Source organism: Perca fluviatilis, chromosome 1 (genome assembly GCF_010015445.1).
Source record: "Perca fluviatilis chromosome 1, GENO_Pfluv_1.0, whole genome shotgun sequence".
NCBI lineage: Eukaryota > Metazoa > Chordata > Actinopteri > Perciformes > Percidae > Perca > Perca fluviatilis.
The window spans coordinates 9,524,971-9,549,471 of record NC_053112.1 but is presented as its reverse complement, the minus strand read 5'-3'; the positions used below and the strand labels follow the sequence as shown (position 1 = coordinate 9,549,471).

Below are 24,501 nucleotides of genomic sequence, written 5' to 3'. Positions count from 1 at the left end.
TTTATTTTTTTTCCACTCAGAACACAGGACAAAATAAGAGTTTACTTGCAAAACACAATGTGCAAAATAATCGTTTTTCTGAATTATTCTGTTTTTATGATCATTAGGAGGATTCAAAAATAAATTGTGATTAATTGCACAGCCCTAGTCCGTGTGGGCGAGGACAGCTCAGCTCATCACGGCGCCGCCGTCGGCCCGTCTGCCCACACGGAAACCATTGTTGAATCCGTCTCGGGTCCAGACCAGACCTCAGACCGCCTGGTGCGACTCGGTTGGCTGAGTAGAGGAACATTAAATACCAAAGATGCGAGGGTAATTCCCGGACAACATGCCGCTTCAGTGGCTGCAGTTTTATTGTTATGAAATGGCTTTTGAGGGTTGGAGTCTCTTCATGTATTCAAATACCATCTGCAACCGCCACGCTGCTCTGACTTTGTCCAGGGAGGAGGAGGAAAAGGAGGAAGGTGGGGTGGGCTTGTAGTCGAACATGTTAAATAGGGTATGAAAGTTGCTATAGATTGTTAAACAACCGTTAACAGAAGTGGAGTTTTAAGCAGCTTCTGAAGCAACACAAACACACCAGCTACAGACTGCCTCATTAAGCTGGTGCCTCATTATTTCTTTGTTCCTCGCTATTCTCTCCTTCACAAATATTGGGGTTACACTGTAGAACAGGAGCCGTTACCTGATTAGTTAAACCTTGCAACTATTTTGAAAATGTATTAATCGCTTGAGCTCTTTTTAGTGGCGAAAATGTCAAACATTTGCTCGTTTCAGCTTCTCAGTAAACTGATTTATTATAGTCACGTTTTGGACTGGAAAACAAAACCAACATTTGGAGTCGTCCCCTTGGTCTCTGGGAAACAGGACATTTTTCGTTAGTTGCCGCCCAGGTACACCGCGTGGATGTATAATAAAACCTGGGTACAGCGTTCCATGCGGAGCCCTGTTCATTCATACGAGAGTTGCTCAGTGGCGCACGAAGCCATCACGGGAGCCAAAAATGTCCCGGCCGATCGGCCGCTGCTTCCTTACTGTGCGGCCCATAAAGCGGGCGCACCAGAGACCTCCGCCCGGCTTAGCCGGCTACGTCCGGTTTGGCTCTCCGCTAACGTAAATGGGGATTAAACGATTGAAAATGCGCGGCTCTTCTAGACTTTCCAAATAGTATCGGACTGAATGGATCAAATTCTGATAGTGGAACGAGTCATTTCGCGGCTGTTGTGACGCTCTATAAAACGTATCCACTGTTTTACGTACGTCTTTTTCCTTCTCTAAGTCAATGGGGGGAAAATTATTTTTGGGCCAGAGGGCATCACGTGACGGAAGTTGTAATTCCACTGGTTGGCCGCTATCTCAAATTGGCTTCAGGAGTACACATTTATAACAGAATGACTGCGTCAAACGTTTTGGGTATTTACCCAGGCATGCATTATGGGATCTGTAGGAGCCAGTGTTTTTGGATCTTAACCCACACTAGGGACTAAACGTCAGCCTCGTCTCAGCCTCAGCTGCATCTCGTTTTTCATCTGTCTCTGTTGAGTCCTCCGATGTTATGGAAGTACAATAATACATCTCAGGAGTGTCCCCCTACGTTTAAGGAAGTAAAAATAATAAACAAGACAAGAAGACAAGACCATTTTAGGCTTCTTGGCATAAGCAATACTTCAATATATCCCAATATATCATTTAGGACATTAAAGCAGCGTTGTTCCCAAGAGGGTAAGCGAGTGTCTGGCAAGCGTAGCTCCTGTGGCGCCATTTTGATGCTAACAAGCAACCCCCCGTTAGCATCCCATTGACTCCCGTTCATTTTGACGTCACTTTGACAGCGAATAACTTTACATCCGAAGCGTTTAAAGACTCTATTAGTCCATTGTTTATTTCTAAAGAAACACGACAATGTATAAAAGGCTCCATTACCTTGTACCTCACGTTATGACGTTTTTGTAAAAATAGGCTAACGATTGTGTCATAACCACGCGACTTACTGTCGCACAGTAGAGGAATTACCGTATAGTACAGGAGAAGCTCGCAGGCAGTTTCGACTTACGTTAGCTGTTTAGGTTTAATTACTAATGTTAACTAGCATGTTAGTTAGCAATAATTAGCCTGTGCCCATGTTATCTCCTTACATATACCTACGCTCTCCGTCTCTGCAAGATTGGGAATGATTGAGATTTCTCTTGGCACAGCTACCAGAAGACTTCCAACTTTCAGACAGGTTGCTCACGTCACATCTATGTCTTCAACCTCAGTTGGAGGCTGCGCAGTAACGCTCAGCGCTCAGCGGAAAAGTGCTTCTAATATCCTTCATTGGTCTCCGTCCAGAGCAACGGGATCTGTTGGTGGCTGTCTGTGGTTGTTCCACGCTAATGACTTGTTGTACTTTGTTGTACAGATGAAGCTAAAGGGCTTAGATGTCAGAGGTGACTTCACGTCCAGACACCAGGACATGAAACATAAACATGAATATTGGGTAGCACACATGTAAACTGGCTTCACCTTAGATTACCATCTTTTCCCAGGCTCTCTGCTTCCCTGGTCGTCCTGGCGTTAGATAAACAAATCTCAGGCCTCTTGTTGCAAGGTAATGGAGAGGTCACTTGGCTCGCCGTATTTCGACGGTCGCGAGACGCCATTGTCGCTCTCTATTGTTGTGAGTGAGTGTGTGTGTGTTTGCCTGGTCGAGCTATTCTTACCGTTAGCTCATGGCGATTGCAAAGGGCTGTGTGATGGATGGAAAAGTGTCTGTGTTTGCAGAGAGAGGGGGAATACAAGTGAGCTAAGGAGATTCACGAGAGGTTTAGTAAGTGTGTGTGTGTGTGTGTGCGCGTGTGTGTGCGCGTGTGTGTGCGTGTGTGCGTATATAAGGTCGTATATAAAACAAAGGGCCTTGGCGTGAAAGATCGAGTTGAGGGGAGAGTGCAGACAATGGCGCTATCTGCAGACTGGACCAGACGACATGATGTTACATAAGGTGTGCGTGTGTGTGCGTGTGCGTGTCTAATCTTCTGTCTTTGACGTCTGTGTGCTTTCGTGGGTTTCTGCCTCTGACACAGCAATGCATGCACACGGTTGTAGCAGGCGGTGGCTTTGTCATTAGGACATACAGCATGTGTTTGTGGGATTAGGGTTCTCCGCATGATTTCATACCAGGCGAACGTAAACATTAATACCTGTCACTTATGATTGGGGCTTTCATCTGTCATGTTAACTCGCAGGGTATTTGTCTTCTGTTAAATATCTCATATTTGGCTGTCAGTGTTGTCCACCTCCCCAATAATGGATGAGATTCTGTTTTCTTCATAATATATTAATAAACGGCCTGGAGCATTGATTCTGCATTTGGATCATTGCATCACTGTTTCTCTTTGTTAGGTCCAAATCCTCAAGTGAGCAGATTACATTCAATAATTGTTGAATGTTTTTCATGATAACAATGGACTTGATATAATATTTAATTTTCTGCCAAGCTAAAAATACAATTTGGAAACAATAATGAAGGACTGCAATTGTTTTTAGAATTTAGAGACATTAAATATTGGCTGTTACAGGTGAAAAATATGGCTTTTTCTTTTTCTTTTTTAACCTCTGTTGAACTGTAGTTGTTTGCTGAAATGAAAATGATAGCAGCGGACAGAATAATATAAGTTTCAGAGATTTGAAGACTTCATCTGTTTACACATACAGATTTGGGCGTCTCTGTACGGAAAGCGGAGTTTGTTCTGAACATTTTCATATGAAACACACAGGGCTTAGTTATATGCAAATACCTTAAAAATGCTAATTTAAGAAGATATGTGAAAATGCCCTCAGACCTCAGAGGGTTAAACAAACTCTGTGATGGTTCAGCAGTTTCTGTCACTTATTATATGCAACGTAAATTATAATTTAAAGCTACAATACGTAGTTTCTGTCGCCCCCCCCCCCCCATGAGGAATTCTAAGTAATGACTGCAATGCGTCCACATGATACAAGCCTTCCGTGCTCCTCCACGCAGTTGCTAGTAGCCAAGGAGGACACGGAGGATTAAAAAAACATGATGGACTCTTCAGAAGAGGTCATTATCTTCACTCAAGTTTCTGCGCGCGAAGGTCGCCGGATGACAACAATCTTCTGAACATAGCCATACTGAGAAATCCAGAGAGAGTTGTGTGGAGCTGGTAGTCTGAATTAGCTTTGGAGCAACTCATTTGGCAATGGCTTGAATGTAACGGACGTTCATTAATATCAAAATGTTAGGCACTAAAAGCTGTAAGTATTTGTGACACCGCTGCAAAGCCTCTCTTACTGCTTTTGTATCAGCACACAGGTTCGAAAATTGTGTCCACATGTGCTTCCCTTCAGAGGTGGAGGCCGAGCCAGCGAGGCAGCCGGGGGAGCGCCCGTCGAAGCGCCGCTGTTTCTGGGAGTACCGATGCGCTCGAGAATCGGCCACGAAGAAGAAACTGGCCGGAGACGTCCACTGGTCTCTGTCCTGGAGCTCCAGCACTCTACCCAGCACACTGTACCGCCGAGAGGGTGAGGGCACCGCCGCACTGACTCATCCACTGTCAGCCTGCTGAAAGAATGACACCATTAGCCCCTCGGCTTGTCTTCCATTCAGGAGCGTGTCTATGTTCCCCGGGTCCTATGTTCCCCGGGTCCTATGTTCCCTGGGTCCTATGTTCCCCGGGTCCTATGTTCCCCGGGTCCTATGTTCCCCGGGTCCTATGTTCCCCGGGTCCTATGTTCCCCGGGTCCTATGTTCCCTTCTTTGTATGAGACTGGGGAACATAGGACTTTTTCAAAAAAAGGGTCCTATGTTTCCTGGTCTGTTACTTTTTCCACCATTACTGCCAAATTCCATGGCAAATAGGCCTATGTAGGCCTACGGGCTGTTTGACGCACATATGCAAATAGGCCGCTTTATCTAACCCTAACCCTTTTTTTGGGGGGAAAAACAGGGAATTATGTTCCCCGAGCGGGGAACATAGGACCTGGGGAACTTAGGGATGACCCCTTCCATTCGACCATGCACTGGTCGTTCTCCCGGGTTGAAAATCAACACTTTTTCTGACATTTTTGTCTATTTTTTCTGACACTTTTGGCGCTTTTTTTTCAATGTTTTGGGGCGTTTTTTTCAATGTTTTTGGCACTTTTAAAAAAAAAATGTTTTAACGCTTCTTTTCACTACCATGTATAAACACCACTAACACCAACTTATTACCACTAGTTTTACACTTTATTTTTGAAATTCATGATCCATAAACCTAATTTATAGTAAATTATACCTAATCCTTAAGTTAAAAAAAGCAGAAATTATGAATTATTTAGACTTAAAGTAAGTGATATTGTGATGATGATATCTGCATGATAATATCTCCTTCTTTATACTTTTTTGGGGCTAAACACATTCCAATCTATCTATTTGTGTGGGACAATATTACCTCAAAACTAATCCTTATATAGAAATACTTATAATAGATTCACACATTCCAGGCTCCAATTCCCTGTGTGTGAAGGTTGTCCCCAGACTAACCCCTCATACAAGACCTTAGATAAGATATGAAATACATTTGAAACATGTATGCTGAAATATCCAACCTATCAGGAAGGATAATCACAGAAGGGTTTATGTCAACGTCCAGGGAGGACTCTAACATTTTTAATACAACAGCCAAAATTCAATGAAACTAGAGATCCGATCTTTTGTTGTACTTGCAAAGCGCGTTGTATGGAGTCGTCCGTGTTATTTTTTGAGTAATTACAATTAGGTAGTTAAAAAGAAATCCAGATTTCTGATATTTTGAAAACGGGTCAATTTTGACCCGAAGACAACACAAGGGTTAATAGATCTATGAATGAACAAGACCCCCTATTTATGGACATTTTGATTATTGTATGACATTTAAAAGCAGTCACACAAACCTATTAGTTGTTGATCAGACAGAGTAAGCAATTCTTCATTCTGATGAACTGATTAATTTAGAAAGATAAGTGATAGATGAATTGTTTAGTTGGAGCCCCAATCACACAGAGGAGAAGCTGGAAATGAAAGGGTAACTGAACAAGAGCCTTTGAGCAGCAGGAGTCATTAAAACGATATTCACACTGCAGCCAAAAGTGTCCCCATTTCTTTTCTCTCATGTGACAAATCGGAATCGGGACCCTCAGGCATGTGGCCTACATACAACTTTTATGTGTCAAAAATCTGAATTTTTCAGCACTTTCCTGATAAGTGAATCTCACAGCAGGCACAACTGTAGCTGTGCAGCAGTTTTGGCAGCCTCTGTTTTTCAGAGGAATCCGATTCGATACAGACCATTAATACAATAAAATCACAAACTGCTGCCTCAAAAATGACCAGTTAAGATTGCCACATATGTATACAGTATATATTCTGCAACTGCTTATTCTAACACTTCATTAAAATATTAAAAGCTAGGATGCCATGTTGTAGCTGCACGATTACATCAAATTGAAAAAAATCGGGATCCATTTATAAGTTAACATGATTTGGCATCTTGACCAAGGTTTGTGGATCTGGACAACGTATGGCTGCACGGCATAAACTTGGAACTACAGGCACGCTGGTTGGTTTTTAAAAAGATTGAGGATTAAAGACTTTTACAGACAGGTATATTGAATTTGTTCCATTTTCCTTTTTGTCCAGGCAAAAAAGGGCGACGCAAAGCTCGCAAGACGGACGCCAGCGACCTGACGCCAAACCCCCAGAAGCTCCACAACATCGGCGAGCAGCTGCAGAAGCTCAACGCTGCCATCGACGGCATGGGCCCGGTCAACGACCTGCCCGCCGTGGCCCGAGCCCGGTCTCGCAAGGAGAAGAACAAGCTGGCCTCCAGGTACCAGACTCCACTTACTGTCCTCCTACATCTTCTGCACCAAGTCAGGACCCTGGAGATTTTCCGTATCGATTCATCAGGCGTGAGTAGGCATTTTAGTTTGGCTCTCGGTGTCTGTAAATCGTTTGCAGAAAGAGAGAGAAAAAAAATAGAAGAAAATCCTGCAACCCTCTGTGGTTTGGTATCTACAGCGTTTTGGCCTTCAAAATCGGTTTTCAAATATGTACTGCATTTAAGTAGTTGACCTTCTAATTCTGTTTCTGGAGCACATGGAGACAGAATAATGCATAGGCCTGTAACAGTTCCAGAAGTTGCTGTACTCAGAAATAATTGCGAATAACTAACCATATAATTGTCTCTTTCGGTCAGATTGAAAAATGTTTATTTATTACTTTTCCAAACAAAATAAAGTTTTGAATTCCAGGATACATATTTTGTTTATATTACTGTATACTGATTACACAGCCTATGAAGTAAACCACGCCTTTATCATAATCATTGTCTTTTTTTCTTAAATGAACATAAAACTGAGAATAGTACAGTATTATATTGTTTTCCCAACCTTAGTTTGTGTTAATAATTAAAGGGTAATTACCGTTTTTTTTCCAACCTCTACCCTATGTTCCTGTGTTTTTGTGTCTAAGTGACTGATGGGAACAACAGTCTCTGACATCGGTCCAGTATTAAGCGAGATCGCTGCAGTCGGCAGCGGCAAAACAAGCTACAATGTAAGTTAATAGGGCAGTTGTCCAGCTTGTTGCAGTGCTCATTTTGCCGCTGACAGACTCAGATTAATATTATAAGTGTCTGACAACATTATGGAGGTCGACCTTTCTGTTAAAGAGTAAGATCCTTTTTTAAACAAAAAAACATCCGCGAAATTGCGTTCACTAAACCCACCAGACTCCATGTAAATAAACAAATCATTTTAGTGTTGTAAAATACACTTCATTCAAAGTTGACAGAAACAAAATTAAACTATGAAAAGCCATTTTGGGTCTTCTTTCCACTTTTCCAACCATCACAACTATAGTTTTGGTTGAAATAAACACATAGTTTGCCGATTTACATGTGGAAATAGGTTGGCTCTATACACGCTAAAAGTATAGCTTTTTTTAAATGGAGTCTGGTGGGTTTAGCGCTAGCGACTTCAGAGCTGTTTCTGGTTAAACAGAAAGGTCTCAAAGAGGTTTTAAAGGTCTATCTCTGAAGGGATCCTTTCCATAATGTTGTCAGATACTTAGAATATGAATCTGAGCCTGTCAGCGGCAAAACGAGCACTTTTTGTGAAGGTAAATACAAGCTGGACAACTTCCCTATTAACTAACATTGGAGCTTGTTTCGCCGCTGCCGACTGCAGCGATCTCGCTTAATACTGGACCAATGTCAGAGACTGTTGTTCCCATCAGTCACTTAGACACAAAAACACAGGAACATAGGGTTCAGGTTGAAAAAAACGGTAGTTACCCTTAAATTGAGGTTGAACAAAGTAACCGCAGTTATGTAAAAAAACAAAAAATTGCGATTAGATACTTCTTACAGGCCTAATAATGCATTGAGAAAAACATCTAATCTTAGGGGAAATAGTTGATTTGGCACAGTTGATTTGATGGGAAATCAAGTTAAAGAAAACAGTCTTATTTCCAGTGTCTTGATTTGTTCGAAGCATCTGATTGCCACTCTCAGTGGAATACAGTGTACCAAACTGAAGAGGGCCATTTAAAAAAAGCCAGCCTCTGAGGAAACTGCCACCCCAGGCACATGTAAAGACATTTAAAAGATGTCCCTCCCTGAGGATGATGCAGTACACACAACACCAATCATGGTCAAAATGTAGGTCAAATGAGTGTATTCCTGAGTTGATTAGCGCTTTTTTTAATGAGTTTACCTTGGACATGAGCAGGATGGAATAAATGAAAGGCATGACGGATGGAAGCAGAGAAGAAGAAAAAAACAGCAGAGGAGATGAGATGGAAGGAGGCAGGATGATAGGCTGAATAGGAGGAAATCAGGGCAGGATGGAGGAGGCAGACAAGGAGTTAGAGAGGAGGGTCATAGAAAGTTCACTAGGGAGGGAAGGAGGAAGGGAGGGAGTGGGAGAATTTGGAGGAAAGGATATTATTACAGGCAGTTTAAAGAGGAGTGGGACTCTGGGAATGTCTTATTATTCCAAACATATTAAACATGACAGAAACACATCATCGGGTGAAAAGTTGAAGCAAAGCAGGAAATAAAAAAACAGAAACTGAGATAGAGACAGCGAAAGTGAAATGTGCAGTTGAAGTCTTTGTGTACTTCACACTGCAGTGGGACTGCGTTCATGCTTTTATTTAATATGCAGGGATTTCATCTGTGGAGAGATTCACATCTTTTTTTAGTGCAGCCTGAGAGCAGGTCAGAGTTAGCAGTGGGATTATGCCACCGCCTCCAGTCTCTCCCCATTCTTTTCCCAATCTTATCACAAACAAGCTGCCCGGGGCGTTCAGGCGGCACAGAGAAGAAAAAACACAAACACTGGCCCTGTTCTTTGCTGTGGTGTCTCCAGCCTGGCCAGACATAAACACAGTTAACTGTGGAAAGATCATGTGCTGACAGTGACTTACAGGAATACTCCCATCATTTTTGGATAAATCCGATTAATTTACTTCCTTACTGGGAGTGACGTGAGAGAGATTTATATCAATTTGATCTTTGTGTGTTCAGTACAAAAAAGACTGTTAGCCTAGCTCCACCTAGGGCTGGATACCGAATTCAGTACTTTTTAGGCACTGACGGAATTGCCTCTAAAGTATCGAGTATCGAAAAGCGCCTCATCACTCAATACCCGATTTTTCAATAGAGCTCAACAGTGACCGCCCACTTTTTTTCGGCTCTGAAGTGTTTTTCCCATTCAATTGTTTCATTGACATTTCGAAAATTGCTAATATAGAGAGTTTTAAGTCTGGAACCAAGCCCACCAGCTACAAGATGAATAGTGAGCATAACACATTTGATTCGGCGCGTTTCTACGGTAACAGCGAGTTGGTCCAATCGGAGACGTTGCTGTTATGCTTAGGATTGTGGAAAGTGTAGTTTTTCTCCATAAAATTGCAGATAAAACATGTTTTTCTTAAAACAAGGTTGATTTCATACAGACTTCTGGCTTCTACTGGAGCAGAAACTTTCGTTTCACAACCACGTAGCTCAGGGTCAGTCTACCTCGGATGGTTTCGACATTATGACTGATATTCTAAATCCTTATGCAGAAAATCAACGGGATTTTTACTTCCGGAGTCGGCTGTGGGCGGGACTGTTGAGGTCTATAACCAAGGAGTAAATCTCATCAGCGTCAGTGAGCCAGTAAGCACGCAGCATTCTTCTACTAAGATCTCATAACGTATGCGATTGGCTGTCTAACGTTACACGTCGCAGAGGCATGCAGGAATAACCGTTACGCACACGTTACGATCACATAGTAGAAGCTGAAAATACATCAAAAGATTTGTGCTGCAATTTGTTGGTTTTATAAAGTTGGTTATCGAAAAAAAGTATCGTTTAGGAACCGTTATCAAAGTCACCGCGTTGGTATCGGTACCAGTATCGAATATTTTTGAACGATACCCAGCCCAGGCTCCGCCAAAGGTGTCTCAAAAAGCTCAAACGCTCTTGTACGCATCGCGTAATACTCAGAAAGCCACGCCCACTGGAGGGGAGAAACCTTGGCAAACCAGGTGTCACTGCCCGATGTGAGTCGAGCACAGATTTGAGTCACGCATGCGTCACGAGTGCAGATGTGAGTTGCGCATGAAAAACAAGTAGTGACAAGTAGCCTCCAAGATGCTAACGGCTTTTTGAGCTAACGCACAGTCTATGAGCTAACGTTAGCAATCAAACAATCATAGCTAAAACGTTTTTGAAATGACTGCTGCCGCTGGCTACAAGTTAGCAATCAAACGCAACAAAGGCTGTCACTTGAATGGTGTTTTGAGCTAACGTTAGCAATCTAACAATCATAGATAGCTAAAACGTTTTTTGAAATGATTACCATCTTCTGTTATTGTATGAATGAGAAACGTTTATTATTTTATGGATTTCGCAAATTTCAGTAAGACACGTTATGCAGTAAACCGTTTAAATCTGAGCATGCGCAACTCACATCTGCACTCGACTCACATCGGGCAGTGACACCAACTACCGATCGAGGCAGTGGTAGACCGGCAACTTCCATGTTCCGCGAGGTAAAATTTTGTATTTTTTAAAGGAGTTTTGTGGCTTTGAAGAGAGCAAAGATAACAGCTACAGTTCCCCGTCAGAAAGAGCTGTCTGATGACAGCAAATATAGCGGTGAAAGGATTCTAAATATAGCGTAAACTGATATTGTTTTTCAGGTGGTCCTTTTTTTAGTTGTCTATAATTTGTTTTCATGCTGCCGCCGTCAACAGCAGTACATGCTTAGCTTCTGTGTCAGGACTCCTGCCTGCTTTAAAACACATATCTATGGATAAGTACCCCATACATTCAGTACTTTCACTTCAAAAAAAATCCGAGCTATCCCTTTAGGACAGCAAATAAGCATGTTTACCAAATGTTGGGAGCATTCCTTTTATAGTTAATGAATCAAATAGTTTGTCTGAGAGCTGAATTGTCCAACCCTGTTTTATAACTTCCCCCTGCAACATTGTTCAACATCACAGTGACACAGCTGTTTGCCTTCTGAGTCATTCTTTCCCTGCAGACACATTTACCTCTCATCATGTGATTGGTTGCTAGGTTCGATTTAAAAAAAAATAAATAATAAAAAGGGTAAAGACTCAGGTTTGCACCTCCAAGGATCTTAAAGACAAACCACAGCGCCCATTTTCCAAACCCCCTTTTCAAGTACCAGAAGCTTTTAATTTGGTGAATATGTTTTTCTCTAGCTTCCAGACAGATGCTGGTTTCTTTTGCACACCAAATAAATCATTTTGAAGCCGTTGAAGCCATCACATTTAACAGCATGTCTTCTTTGGGTCCTTTTTTTTTGGTTTTGCATTGAGGGCAGAGACTGTTTCGACTTAGTCTGGATCAACGGAAGTACATTTCCTGGATCATGGATGAAGGATGTCCGCTCTCCGTGTGTTGCCGTTGTGTTGGGAAACGACTACAAACTCTTTAAGCTCGCAAGATACACGCAGAAAATGGCAATTTTTGAAGAAAATTTGGATTGTGCAACAACGCAGGCCTGCTCGGTTCTTTCGGAGAACAATTGTAAAGATTTACAAAGAATATGTTTACGGCATTTACTCTTTAACTGGTTTTGGTAGCGATTGTGGGGGGGGTGGTGGTTTATTGCTGTGGATTAAGTACACACACGGTGATACACTGGTAAGAGCCAATGAGGTTTAAGCATGTATCCAGCTAATTTAAATAGCTCACGTTACTGTATTGTGTGAACAGTTAACTTCATTTAATATAGTATGTGGCGTTTTCTTTTGCGAGGTGCAAATGTTCCTCCAAAACATGACATTGTGACTTTATGTAAACATACACGCCACTTTCCTAAAGCCAAGTGGCGTGTTATCTGTACATTTTGAGCTATCCACGTGCATGTCTACGCTGTATACAGCGGATGTAAACATACACACCACGTGGCGTGTTATCTTGAGAACGTGCTGTACTATCGCAAGAACAACGTTCTCAATAACAACAACAAAAAAAGGGTTGGGTTTATGAAAAGAACATTGGGAAAGGCTTTAGTAACAAAAAAACGACAAAAACACGACGGTGACCAATGTTACATGCTTAGGAAAGCAATAAATGGTTGGGTTTAGGAAAGAAACATTGGGGAAGGCTTAAAATAAAACAGAAATTAACAAAAAATCCGCCATCCGCCACACCAACCAACCTTCGCGCACTTACGTCCTTCCATATTACTCGCTACGGCGAAAATTCACACGTAATGTGGGTCAATGGCGGCCGAACGGCGTTGATAAACACGCTAAAAAGCGATTATGCGTCTTGATAACGCGCAAAATACATACGCCACTTTATGAGATCAGTCTGTCCACTTAAACAAGTTCCTTCCCGAGGCTATTTTGCAGAGCCACCGTTGCCGCGTCCAGAGCTTAGCCCCGCCCCAAGACGATTGTGATTGGTTTAAAGAAATGCAAACAGCCCAGAACGGTTTATTTTATTTTTTTTTCACCTATCCTTTAATGTATCTGTGCTGAAGCCAGACCTTTCTCCACAGCGCTGTGGAGAAAGGTCTGGCAATGCGAGACTAGTTTTGACTAAACTCTTATATTGACGGTGTGTTTTAGAGTCTTGTTGGAAGGTAGGGAAACACATTTACACATAAAAAAACAACAACCCTGTGTTGCATGTTGGAACATCCCGGTAATGATTAGGAACAGCTAAATTGTACCAGCAGGGACTGTGGTACAAATAGAGAATTTACAGGAGAGGGGGAAAAACCCACAGAGGAAGTATTGTGTCCAACCCTACTGGTTTGCAAGTATTTTGTTTCCTTAAGTTTCATTTAGCTGACTCACAGCTGCAAGAAAAGAGAAATTATTTGCACGCTGCGGCGAGCAGGCCCCGTGAGAGGCATGAATATTTAACACGCGTTGATTGATTCACTCTCTGCTGCCTTCTTTCAACGCCAAATACTCCGAACCGGCCGTCTCCCGTCAGAGTCGTTGCGTCAAATGGTAGGCGAGGAGCGGAGGGACGAGGGAGGCTTCCAGTCAATCTCCCTCACAGTTTAGAACTAAATCATCCACTTAGCGCCCTCCAGCTGCTCTCCGCGTGAACCCCGCAGGCTCGGTAACCGCACCACGTGGAGAACGGCAATACTAGAACAGGGTCTCCTGTTCCAGAGAATGACGGTGCTCTCTTCCCCCCCCCCCCCCCCCCCCACCTCTGTTTTCCAGGGCCTGCCGGCTGAAGAAGAAGGCCCAGCACGAAGCCAACAAGATCAAGCTGTGGGGGCTCAACCAGGAGTATGGTCAGTACTGCACATTGCACACATACAACACATTGAACTGCTATTTTAGTGGTTTTAAAAAAAGAAAATGTAACTCCAACTGAAGGGTTATGTTCTTCTTACTACTTTGTAGATGGAGACGTTCCTGCTGGCATTATTGAATTTGTTTAGACCAAATTGGATGAAGTCAGAAATGCAGTGCAAGGCTGTGCTTCTTTTATTCCTGAAAAGTTGGAGGTTTAAAGTTGTTTACCTGACCGCGAGGATTCACAAAATATGCCTAGGCGCATGATTCAGTGTCGCCCATCTAAAGGAAAACGAGGTTGGTCATGTGAGAGCAGATTAAGGACAACACTAGCCTCTTTCACAACGGAGATTCCACAATATCGCCGCAGTGAAGGTCTGCCTTTATGCCGGCTTTGTTTATTCACACAGAACCGAGCGAAGGGGGGCGTAATGCCGCCATAGTGCCGTTTTTTGCGGGAGCAAAACAATCGTGACATGTAACCAAACAGTGTCCAGTGTCCAGTACGTGCCATTCTGCGACGTTAAATCAACATCACACCGCACCAACACCACCCACAGCGGCGACTTTGTGCATTATAGTAGAACAATTGTCAGTAGAGAGGACCGAGACGGCCGCGTGCGTGTGTCAGAAAGGGAGAGAGTCGTGGCCGGGTTGGCTCAGTGGTAGAGCAGGCGCACATGTACTGAGAGGTTTATGCCTCGACGCAGAGGTCCAGGGTTCAAATCCGACCTGTGACAATTTCCTGCATGTCTTCCCCCTCTCTCTCTCTCTCTCTCTCTCTCCCCTTTCTCACCTAGCTGTCCTATCAAAATAAATGCCGAAAAAGCCCCCCAAAAATAATCTTTAAAGAAAAAAGAAAGGGAGAGAGTTTTGGTGACTTACACACAGACGGCGCGGCGGCTTTAGGGCACATTCAGACCAGAAAAAGCAATCCAGCGATTCGCCGCAGGGTTGTGCGGCAGTGGGCGTGTCCCTTAATGATGCATTTGTGTGACATCCTGTTGTGTTAAGGCTCTGCCATCTCTGCGGTGGCAGTCGGTCTGACTGCCTCCCCGAGTTGGTCAAAAAAGTGCCTCGGAACACACCGAAGCGGCGCCGAATTGAGCGTACGTTCTGCGTGTGCGCGAGACGTAACACGTCTCCATGACAGCAGGCGGCGCTAATCTTTATTGTCGCCCCAAAAAATGAAAACCGGCAGCTGATTGGACGAACGCGTCATGTGGGTCTGGCTTCTCCCGAATTTCAAAGCCAGACCATAATGGCGGCTCGTTCGGAATACGATCTCATATTTTACGAAAATAGTTCACAGAAAAACGTGTTTCTGAAAACATTTTAAGCGAGAAATAGGCCGTGCAGTTTCTGAATCTGTCTTCATTTCAGATCAACAAAGGTCAGTCTAAAAGATTTTCGTCAGATTTTGAGAGCCGTTAGTCAGGCTCATCCCGTTCGTCATTTCCGCACTCCACCAATCAGATTGGTCATTGAGTCCGACTGCCCGCCTTCCGATTCAACATGTCAAATCGGCCAAAATGAAGGCCGACGGCTCCTCCTGTTTTCTGTACGGGACTCTCACGCTGTCGGTACCCGATCCGTACTGCCTGCACGATCCATTCTGCGATGCGCCAAGAGATTGTTGCGATGCTAGCTAAACGTAAGCTAACGTTAGTTTAGCTAACAGCTAATTCGGCTAACCGCTAGCTGACAGCTAGATTCAGTCTAAAATAGCGTTAAGTCAAACTTAATGGGAGAAGCAGGCTACAGCTAAATTAAGACTTTACAGTAATAACAATAAAGACAAGTATTGAGTGATTGTATTTTAAATGAGCGCAAGTAAAGTAGAACTGACCTAACAGCTGTTATATATGTTAACGTTTATTTTCAGGTTTTATTTTGAGGGTCTTTTAAAGTTTACATGCTGTCTCAGCTAGCGGTTAGCCGAATTAGCTGTTAGCTAAACTAACATTAGCTTGCCTGTGGAGGCTAATGGCAGACCGCTACAATCACCTAGCGGTTAGCCGAATTAGCCGTTAGCTAAACTAACGTTAGTTTGCCTATGGAGGCTAACGTCAGACTGCTACAATCACCTAGCGGTTAGCCGAATTAGCTGTAAGCTAAACTAACATTAGCTTGCCTGTGGAGGCTGTCGACCGGAAGCGTGGAACAGATCGTGCAGTGTCGTAAATCCTCGTACAACAGCGCATGCGCGAACATCTTGCGCATGCACAGAACGAGTGCAGGCAGCACGGATCATGTACTGACACACACTGCCTTACAACGGTCTGACAATAATGATCGCTGGTTACATGACTAGCCAGCTTAGCGTGACGTTGGGTTGCGTTTCTCCAAAAGTTACATTGGTCTCAATTCTTTTGCAGTTCCCGCCTGAGGCCCCCACCGCCGCAGCCTAAACGCACTACCCCCCATTCAAAATAAATAGAAAGGCCTTCGTTTTTTCACCGGACCGACACAGTCAGTATAAATGCACGCCAAAGGCGCACCAGTCCATACATGACCTACATAATGTCTTGTTTTTCCAACTAAGAAGGTTTTCTGTTTCTCCTCACACTGTGCTCCTCTGATCTCTGAATTACCGCGACGCAATTGTACATGGTGTTTGATCACCGTCAGCCCCTGACAGATCCTGATGCACCGTCTCATTACTGATCTAGCTTATAGATGACTCTCTAAACAGCCTCGCTCATTAAATATTTAACCTCTGCTGTGGGACGTAGCACTCCTGCTCCCTCTGCCTCAAGGCTGATGTCATTTTTCATAGACGTGTTATAATTTCTTCTGACGTTGGCAGAGGTGCTCTCTTTTATTTCAGGCATGCCTCTTAATATAATATTCTGATAACTGAAGAACCCAGTTTTCTTTCTTATGGTGTGAATTTGTCTACATTTTAGAAATAGGTGTCTTCATCAGAAATGTAACCACGTTAATGGATTTTCTACTGAGGAATACCAAGTTCCCAAATGAATCAATTGATTTTACACACGGCAGCAGTTGCAATCATCGAGGATAGAATCGCAGCGAAGCCATTTCGCTAACACATCTCATGGCTGCGGAGTGATAAAGCTGACATGATCGGACCTCTCCTTTTTTTAATAAGAATAAAATGCAAATTAAGCTATAAATTACTGAGAGAGCATCTTTTCAAGGCCACTTTGAAGACGCCCTGTTCAAGAAATCGTTTTACTGCAGAAACCTGATAGTAACAAGATAATCAACACTTCTACTCTGCCAAATGTGTCAGCCCGGTCCTCCTCCTCCTTCCCCCCTCTTCCTCCTCCTCCTCCTTCTCCGGTTTAGTTTAATCTCTTTGAATACAACCCCTACCAGCATCCAACTTGTCTTTGTCCTTCTTTTTTTTTGTTCCTCCCATTTTTTGAACATTCCAGTCATTCCTGATTCCCGGACCGGCGTTTCATTGCGAAGGCTTCCAGTTGCGGCTCCCTCAAAATTTTTGTCTCACTGGCAGGAAGCCAAAACACACACAGGGCTAAACCTCACACATCCCCTCGCTTCCTCTTTCCCTCCTCTCCCTCCTGTGACTTTTTTTATTCTCTCTCATTCACTTGCTCCCTCCGTCCTTTCTCTCTCCATCACTGTAATTTGCATTTATACAAAACACGGCCTACATGCTCAGCAGCAGTTTCAAGAGGAAACTTCAAAAGTGTGTGTGTGTGTGTGTGTGTCTGTGTGTGTGTGTGTGTGTGTTTTGTTGTGTGTGTGTGTGTGTGTGTGTGTGTGTGTGTGTGTGTGTGTGTGTGTGTGGTGTGATGTTGGGAGGGTTTAAAAAAAAAAAAGGCCAGACAGACCCCTCTCCTGGTATAAACTTTACTAACATTATGTATATAGTGCCACCTCATCGTGTTTATTTATCTTGATTGTTATATTTTGCGATTTTAATTTTCTATTTTGTTATTTTCTATTTTACTATTTAAATGTTATATGTCTGTTTGTCTGTGATTTAATTGTCATATTGAGAGCTGCTAAACTGCGTTTCTTTGTTGAAAACTGACAATAAAGATCTGTTCTATACTATTCACTGTGGTCCACCCACACACACACACACAACACTCCCCGCTGAGATGAGCGTTTGAACTAAAGAGAAATCTGATCTATACGACGCTGACAGGAGGGGTGTCATGGCGACACCAGGTCACATGACCCCCTCTGGCGGGAGGGAGCCAGAATCCCAGAATGGGCTGATGATTGCTATCATTGCAGATTCCCACCGGGGAAGCTGCCCGCTACAGCCCCAGTCTGATCTGTCGGCCACGGGCAGTAGAGACTTGGACTCAAGTCGACTCGAGTCAGCGTTTTGATGACCTGCGACATGCCTCGACCAAAAATAAATTACTTGAGACTCGACTTCGACGTGTAAGCCAATGACTCGAGACTTGACCTGACTTGCGGCATGATGACTCGGATGACTTGCGCGCATACATAGGTTTGAATGTTAGCGGTTATAAATGTAAAATAATATAATTTAATGTTGTCACGTTTCTGTCTAAACTATCAAGCATGCTATGCAGCGGCAGCAGCGCAAAAACTGCCTTAACTAATAACCTGTGACTTGACTTACTTGCTTGAGACTTGGCCCAAATTACTTGAGACTTACTTGGGACTTGAGCAAAGATGACTTGACTACTTGTGACGATATTTCATTTTCATCACCTAAATCTATCAAGCCCACTTTACTAACCTTGAGGCCACCGCTACAGTTATTTCACTTTCACTACTCTTGGGGCAGTTTAAACTTGAGTTCACTTTCCTGGAGCGCCTTGGCAGCCGAGTGTTCTGCGGAAACTGCACTACTTAAAGTTTCTAGTGATATTATGATTTTTTTTTATTATTAGACTATTAGACCTTTCATCTGCTTTTCACACTATTGATCATAATGTTATGATAAATAGACTTTGTGATCTGGTTGGGATGTCTGGATCAGTTTTAAAATGGTTTTCATCCTACCATTCTGGTAGAAGTTTTAGTGTATATGAGAATCAGATCATGTCTGAAACTGCAGAGTTGTCGTGTGGGGTACCGCAGGGTTCTGTCTTGGGACCTATTCTGTTCCTCTTGTACATATTTCCTCTAGGACAGATAATTAGTCAATTTAGCGACATATCTTACCATCTGTATGCGGATGATATTCAACTGTACTGCTCGTTTAAGGAAACTGAGTTCTATAAATTGTCTTCTTTAATCAACTGATTGACTAATATCAAACAGTGGTTATGTGACAACTTTTTGCTTCTGAATTCAGATAAAACAGAATCACTAATTATCGCCCCTGAATGTAGAATCCCTCAGATAAAGCAGCATATTTGGGACTTAGGCTCGTCTGTCCAGCCGAGCCTCAGGAGCTTAGGTGTTGTTTTTGATTCAGCCATGTCCTTGGAGCACCACTCTAAACAATTAGTTAGCAACGGTTTCTTCCAACTGAGGAATATTTCCAAATTACTGTAAGAACACTAGTGTCAAAGGGTGAGTTGGAGATGATCATTCATGCTTTCATTTCCTCTCGTTTAGATTTCTGTAACAGTCTGTTTACCTGTTTGAGTAAGAAGGAGCTTGAACTCTGAACTCTGCCGCAAGGCTTTTAACTCACATTAACAAAAGAGCACACATCACACTTGTTCTAGCTTCACTGCACTGGTTACTACTCCGGTATAGAATTCAATTTAAAATCCTGGTCTTTACTTTTAGAGCCCTGCACGGTCAAGTTCCTTCATACATCTCTGATTTGATTCAGCTTCATACTCCCACCCGTAGTCTGAGGTCATTGGGTCAGCGGCTATTAGTGGTTCCCCGCACTCATTTTAAAACCAGAGGGGATCGATCCTACCAAGCAGCGGCTCCTAAGCTGGGGAATGTCTTGCCTCCCTCTCTACGTTGTGTGAATTCTGTCGAATCTTTGAAAAAGCAATTGAAGACTCTGCTATTCAAGCAGGCCTTTAGTTAGTCGAGGGGTTTTATGGTTGATTGTTGGGTTTTCTATTTGTATTAAAAATGTTCTTGTATTTTAATTTGCTGTATTGTATTACATTTTATTGTAACAACGAAACACCGTTCAGCAGCTCTCAATATCACAGTTTAATCACAGGCAAACAGAAATATAAAGTTTAAATAATAAAATATAAAATAACAAAATAGAACATTTAGGGCGCCTTGGTAGCTCGCCTGGTAGAGCGTGCGCCCATATACAGAGGCACAGTCCTCGCCGCAGTGGCCACGGGTTTGCTGCATGTCATTCCCCCTCTCTCTCTCCTTTCATGTCTAAGCTGTCCTATCCAATAAAGGCATAAAATGCCCAAAGAATATTCTTTAAAATAAAAAATAGAAAATTGAAATAGTAAAATATAACAATCAAGATAAATAAACACGATGTGGTGGCACTATATACATAATATTATTGCACTTACAGTTTTTGGGGTTTATTGCACACAAGGAAGGAGGTGGAGAGAAGGGAAGGGTTTGTGCTTTTGTCTTCTAGCTATATAATACCGGCTTCATCATCAGGCATCGGTTTTCTTTTTGAGATCGGGAAAAAAAAAAATCTTATTTTGTTTTTCCGTTGCACAGAGAACCTGCTGGGAGCGCTGCTGCGGATCAAGGAGGTGATCCGACTGCGGGTGGAGAGCAGCGGGGAGGAGGACACGGACGAGCGAGGGATGACCCAGCGCCTGGAAGACATCCTCCGAGACTCCAGCGGTGAGACACACAAACACGGCAACTCCCCAAATCTTAAAAGAAATGCCTATGTTTTGGCCTGTTATGAGATAAATAATAAGGAGCCTCCAAACCACTGACGTATCGCTGGTTAAAAATGCTTGTGGAGCTTCATGCTAACATTGTTAGCATATAACATGTTTCATATAACGCCATACAAATTAGGGCTTTACAATATATTGTTTTGTTAGCGTCATGGCAATATAAACTGGCGCAATAAACACATCCCGAAAGCCTGCCACATATCGTGAGATTTTTTTTGGTAGAAGAAAGAAAATATCAGCAAAAATGTTTTTTAGCGGTGCCTTTTATATATAATTCAATGTTCAATTTGTTAAATAAAAGAATGTTAGAAATTATTTCCATTTGTTCGTTTAAAATACAACAAGCAATTTGTTGTATTTGAGCAGAATACTGAAAACAGCAGAAATGCAGAACTGAGGACACTTTTAATATCTGTTTATTTATCGCAAGTAATAACGTTATAGCGATATTCAACGTCATCGCATATTTTCCTCATATCGTGCAGTCCTAATACAAATAGAAGCTTGAAATAGGTAGTAAACTTAATTATGTGTATTTTGTTCCACTGATTGTCACATGAACTAGCTTCTGACTAAACTGTGTGCAGTCCACTTATTCATTTGGCTTTACATTTTCTGATTCTGAAAATGTTCCTCTTAAGTTGTACGTTTTAAAGGTCCCATGACATGCTGCTTTTTGGATGCTTTTATATAGGCCTTAGTGGTCCCCTAATACTGTATCTGAAGTCTCTTTTATATAGACCTTAGTGGTCCCCTAATACTGTATCTGAAGTCTCTTTTATATAGACCTTAGTGGTCCCCTAATACTGTATCTGAAGTCTCTTTTATATAGACCTTAGTGGTCCCCTAATACTGTATCTGAAGTCTCTTTTATATAGACCTTAGTGGTCCCCTAATACTGTATCTGAAGTCTCTTTTATATAGGCCTTAGTGGTCCCCTAATACTGTATCTGAAGTCTCTTTCCCGAAATTCAGCCTTGGTGCAGAATTACAGCCACTAGAGCCAGTCCCACAATTAGCTTTCCTTAGGATGTGCCATTTCTGTGTCTGTAGCTTTAAATGCTATAGAGGAGGAGAGAGGGGGGGCAAGGTGGAGGGTGGGGGTGTGGCCTCGACCAACTGCCACTTTGCTCGTTTGAAAGCGATGATGTCTCTCTCTCATGGGCAGGCCAAATTCTCTGGGGAAGAGAAAGGGGAGGTAACCTTGTTCCTTATGACCTCATAAGGAGAAGATTCCAGATTGGCCCATCTGAGCTTTCATTTTCTCAAAGGCAGAGCAGGATACCCAGGGCTCGGTTTACACCTATCACCATTTCTAGCCACTGGGGGACCATAGGCAGGCTGGGGGAACTCATATTAATGTTAAAAAACCTAATAAAGTGAAATTGTCATGCCATGGGACCTTTTAATAAACATGTTTATCACCAAGTACTTTCAAAAGAGTCAAAAAGGGGACTCGAAGATTCCAGCTCACAACAGAGAAAGCAGCATTGCAGCCACTACAGCTTCTTTTATTTTTGGGTGTCTGTACTTGTAGCTATTTAATAAAACGTGAAATATTCTGCCACATTCACATTCGCCTTTTAGGGAGCTATTTCTGTCTTGTCCTTTTTCTTTCCATCGCACTGTCTAATTTCTTTCCATGGCAACTGCAGGTCCTTTAGTTGCCGGGCGGACCAAAGACTTTGTACAGAGGATTTTGGCAGCCAGTGCGGGCGGCCAGCGCGGGCGCAAAGAGGGGGATGAGGCGGCGGGTTAAACAAAACTCTCCCAGCATCCTACCTTCCTCCTCCTCCTCCTCCTCCTCCCTCTTTCCACCCCTTCCCCTCCCAGCACCAACAAAGCAACCTGACCTGACCAAGCTTCTCTGCACCGCCTCCACTCCCACCATGTACACATTTCGAGTAGGAGCGAAGAGATGAAGAGGTGGAAATGCTTGGGGGAGAAAGAAGAAGAAGGAGGAGGAGGAAGAAATAGCCTAAACAAAATGGGAGTAAATTGCCACCGTGCTCCTGGTCCTCTCCTCTCCAAAACAGTGGCCGTCTTCACCGCTCTGTCTCTGCAGGCTGCACCACAACCACCACGAGGCCAGAGCTGCTGCTGCTGACGTCTCTGTCTGTCTGTCTGTCTGTCTGTCTGTCTGTCTGTCTGTCTGTCTCTGTGTGTGTGTGTGTGTGTGTGTGTGTGTGTGTGACATGTAACATACTGTATGGGTGTATAGTGTTCCTCTCTCCCTCTGTGTGCTGTATTCGTACCCCAGTGTGCCTATGAATAGACATTGCACTGTTTTTGTAGATGGTCGTAGTTGTCGGCAGGGCCGGTAGTGAGGCGAGGGCGAGAGGGCATTTGAGGATAGAGGAAGTGCTAAAAAAAAAAATAAGGAAGTGGGAGGAGCCCCAGGCCTGGAAGACAAAGAAGTGGGCGTGTGCTTTTTTTATTTTTATTTGGCTGGGCTCCTATAGAAGCGCTGCATACCATTCGGATTGCATCGGCATCTAAAAAAAATAATAACAAAAAGGTCCTGATGCCGGACCAGCTGTTAATGGAAACAACAGCGCATTCGTTTTGGACAAAAAAAACCAACCTTTAATAACCCTCCCATCCACCCTCTTTAACTCCCACTTCACCCCATCAAAATGTAAGCAAAGTTTTAAAAAAAAGAAAAGAAAAGAAAGATAGAGAAAACTGCACCTTAATTCAAACTGACCAAAGATACTGCTGAACCACTCAGACACCAAAAGCTCTCACTGCTCCAGATGCTGCCAACCATTAACACATCGTTCTGTTTTGTGAAATATTCTCATTGTTGTCATGTTTACCCGCATGCATCTTCAGAGGATGGACTTTTAATCCCCTTCGCCTAAATGCACTACTGTCACGGACCTGAGAGGCCGTGGTGTAACAGACAGACAGACAGACAGACAGACAGGAAATGACTGTCAGTTTCTGATTTCGTCGGCTTTTCCGCTCGGCAGCCTGGGGTGCTCCTTTTTAGCTTCTCTGCGGCGGCTTTATTTTGATCCACAAAAAAAAAAAAAGGGAAGTGTCCTCAATAACTTCCCTCAAGCCCTCTCCTCAACCCCTGACCGGATTATGTAGCGCACCTTCCTGAATTGCAATGACAAATAGAGAAAAAAAAAAATATTGTAGATCTAGAAAGCAAATATGTTTTAATTTGTTTTTTATTATGATTATTTTTCTTGTTATTTGGCAATGCCACCACAGCCCACATAGTGGGTGTCTTGAGAGTTTTTTGAAATTTGCCTTTCTTCTGTGGTCTTTGCTGACGCTGTAGTCCAACCTTGTCCAAGGTCTCTAAATGTTGTTGGACGTTAAAAAAAAAAAAAAAAAAAAAAAAAGTCCCCTTGACCCTTTGAATTGCACTGTGGTAAGAGCAACTAAGCACCTTCAAAGAGGGCTTCAGATCCTCCAAAAAAAAAAAAAAAAAAGCTAATAAAAAAAAAAGGCTCTTGGCACCTTTTGTCTAAAGACAGATTGTTTGAGAGGCTTGTTGTGGGCGCTTAGCGCTTTGTTACCGAGCGGTCTCGGTTTGTTTCAGTATGGTGCTACTGTATGATGAAAACAAAAAAAGAAAATGAGAAAAAAAAAAGGCAATGCAAACCTGAGCGGAGGCATCAGGCAGTAATGCTGACTGGGTTTTGGCCTGCGAGCATGTGCTGTTGTAATAGGCAGTTTGTTTGCATAATGACGCCTTTCTGAAGTGCCTGGAGCTTAAAGCCACAGGGACCTGTGTGATTATGCCCGAGCTTGAACCCTATTACGATGGGGGTGGGGTGGGGTGGGGGAACGTAACCCATGACTTCTGCTCCCAGCTTGGCCTCACTTGACTTTACTCGGAAGAAAAAGAAGACGAAAAAAAACTGTCGGGTCCGATCACAT

General features: G+C 43.1%; 1 protein-coding gene across 8 annotated transcripts in view; it reads left to right on the top strand.

Annotated features, from left to right (window-relative positions):
• LOC120559295 (CREB3 regulatory factor-like) overlaps positions 1–24,211 on the top strand; it is a 42,585-nt gene extending 18,374 nt beyond the window's left edge. For all 8 annotated transcript variants that reach the window (XM_039800965.1, XM_039800931.1, XM_039800973.1 and 5 more), the window contains exons 6-10: positions 4,351–4,524; positions 6,659–6,848; positions 13,739–13,812; positions 20,411–20,539; positions 22,257–24,211. In XM_039800965.1, the coding sequence (XP_039656899.1) occupies positions 4,351–4,524; positions 6,659–6,848; positions 13,739–13,812; positions 20,411–20,539; positions 22,257–22,360 (671 nt within the window). In that variant the 3' untranslated portion in view covers positions 22,361–24,211. The remainder of the gene's footprint in view (positions 1–4,350; positions 4,525–6,658; positions 6,849–13,738; positions 13,813–20,410; positions 20,540–22,256) is intronic.
• Positions 24,212–24,501: the final 290 nt, after the last annotated feature.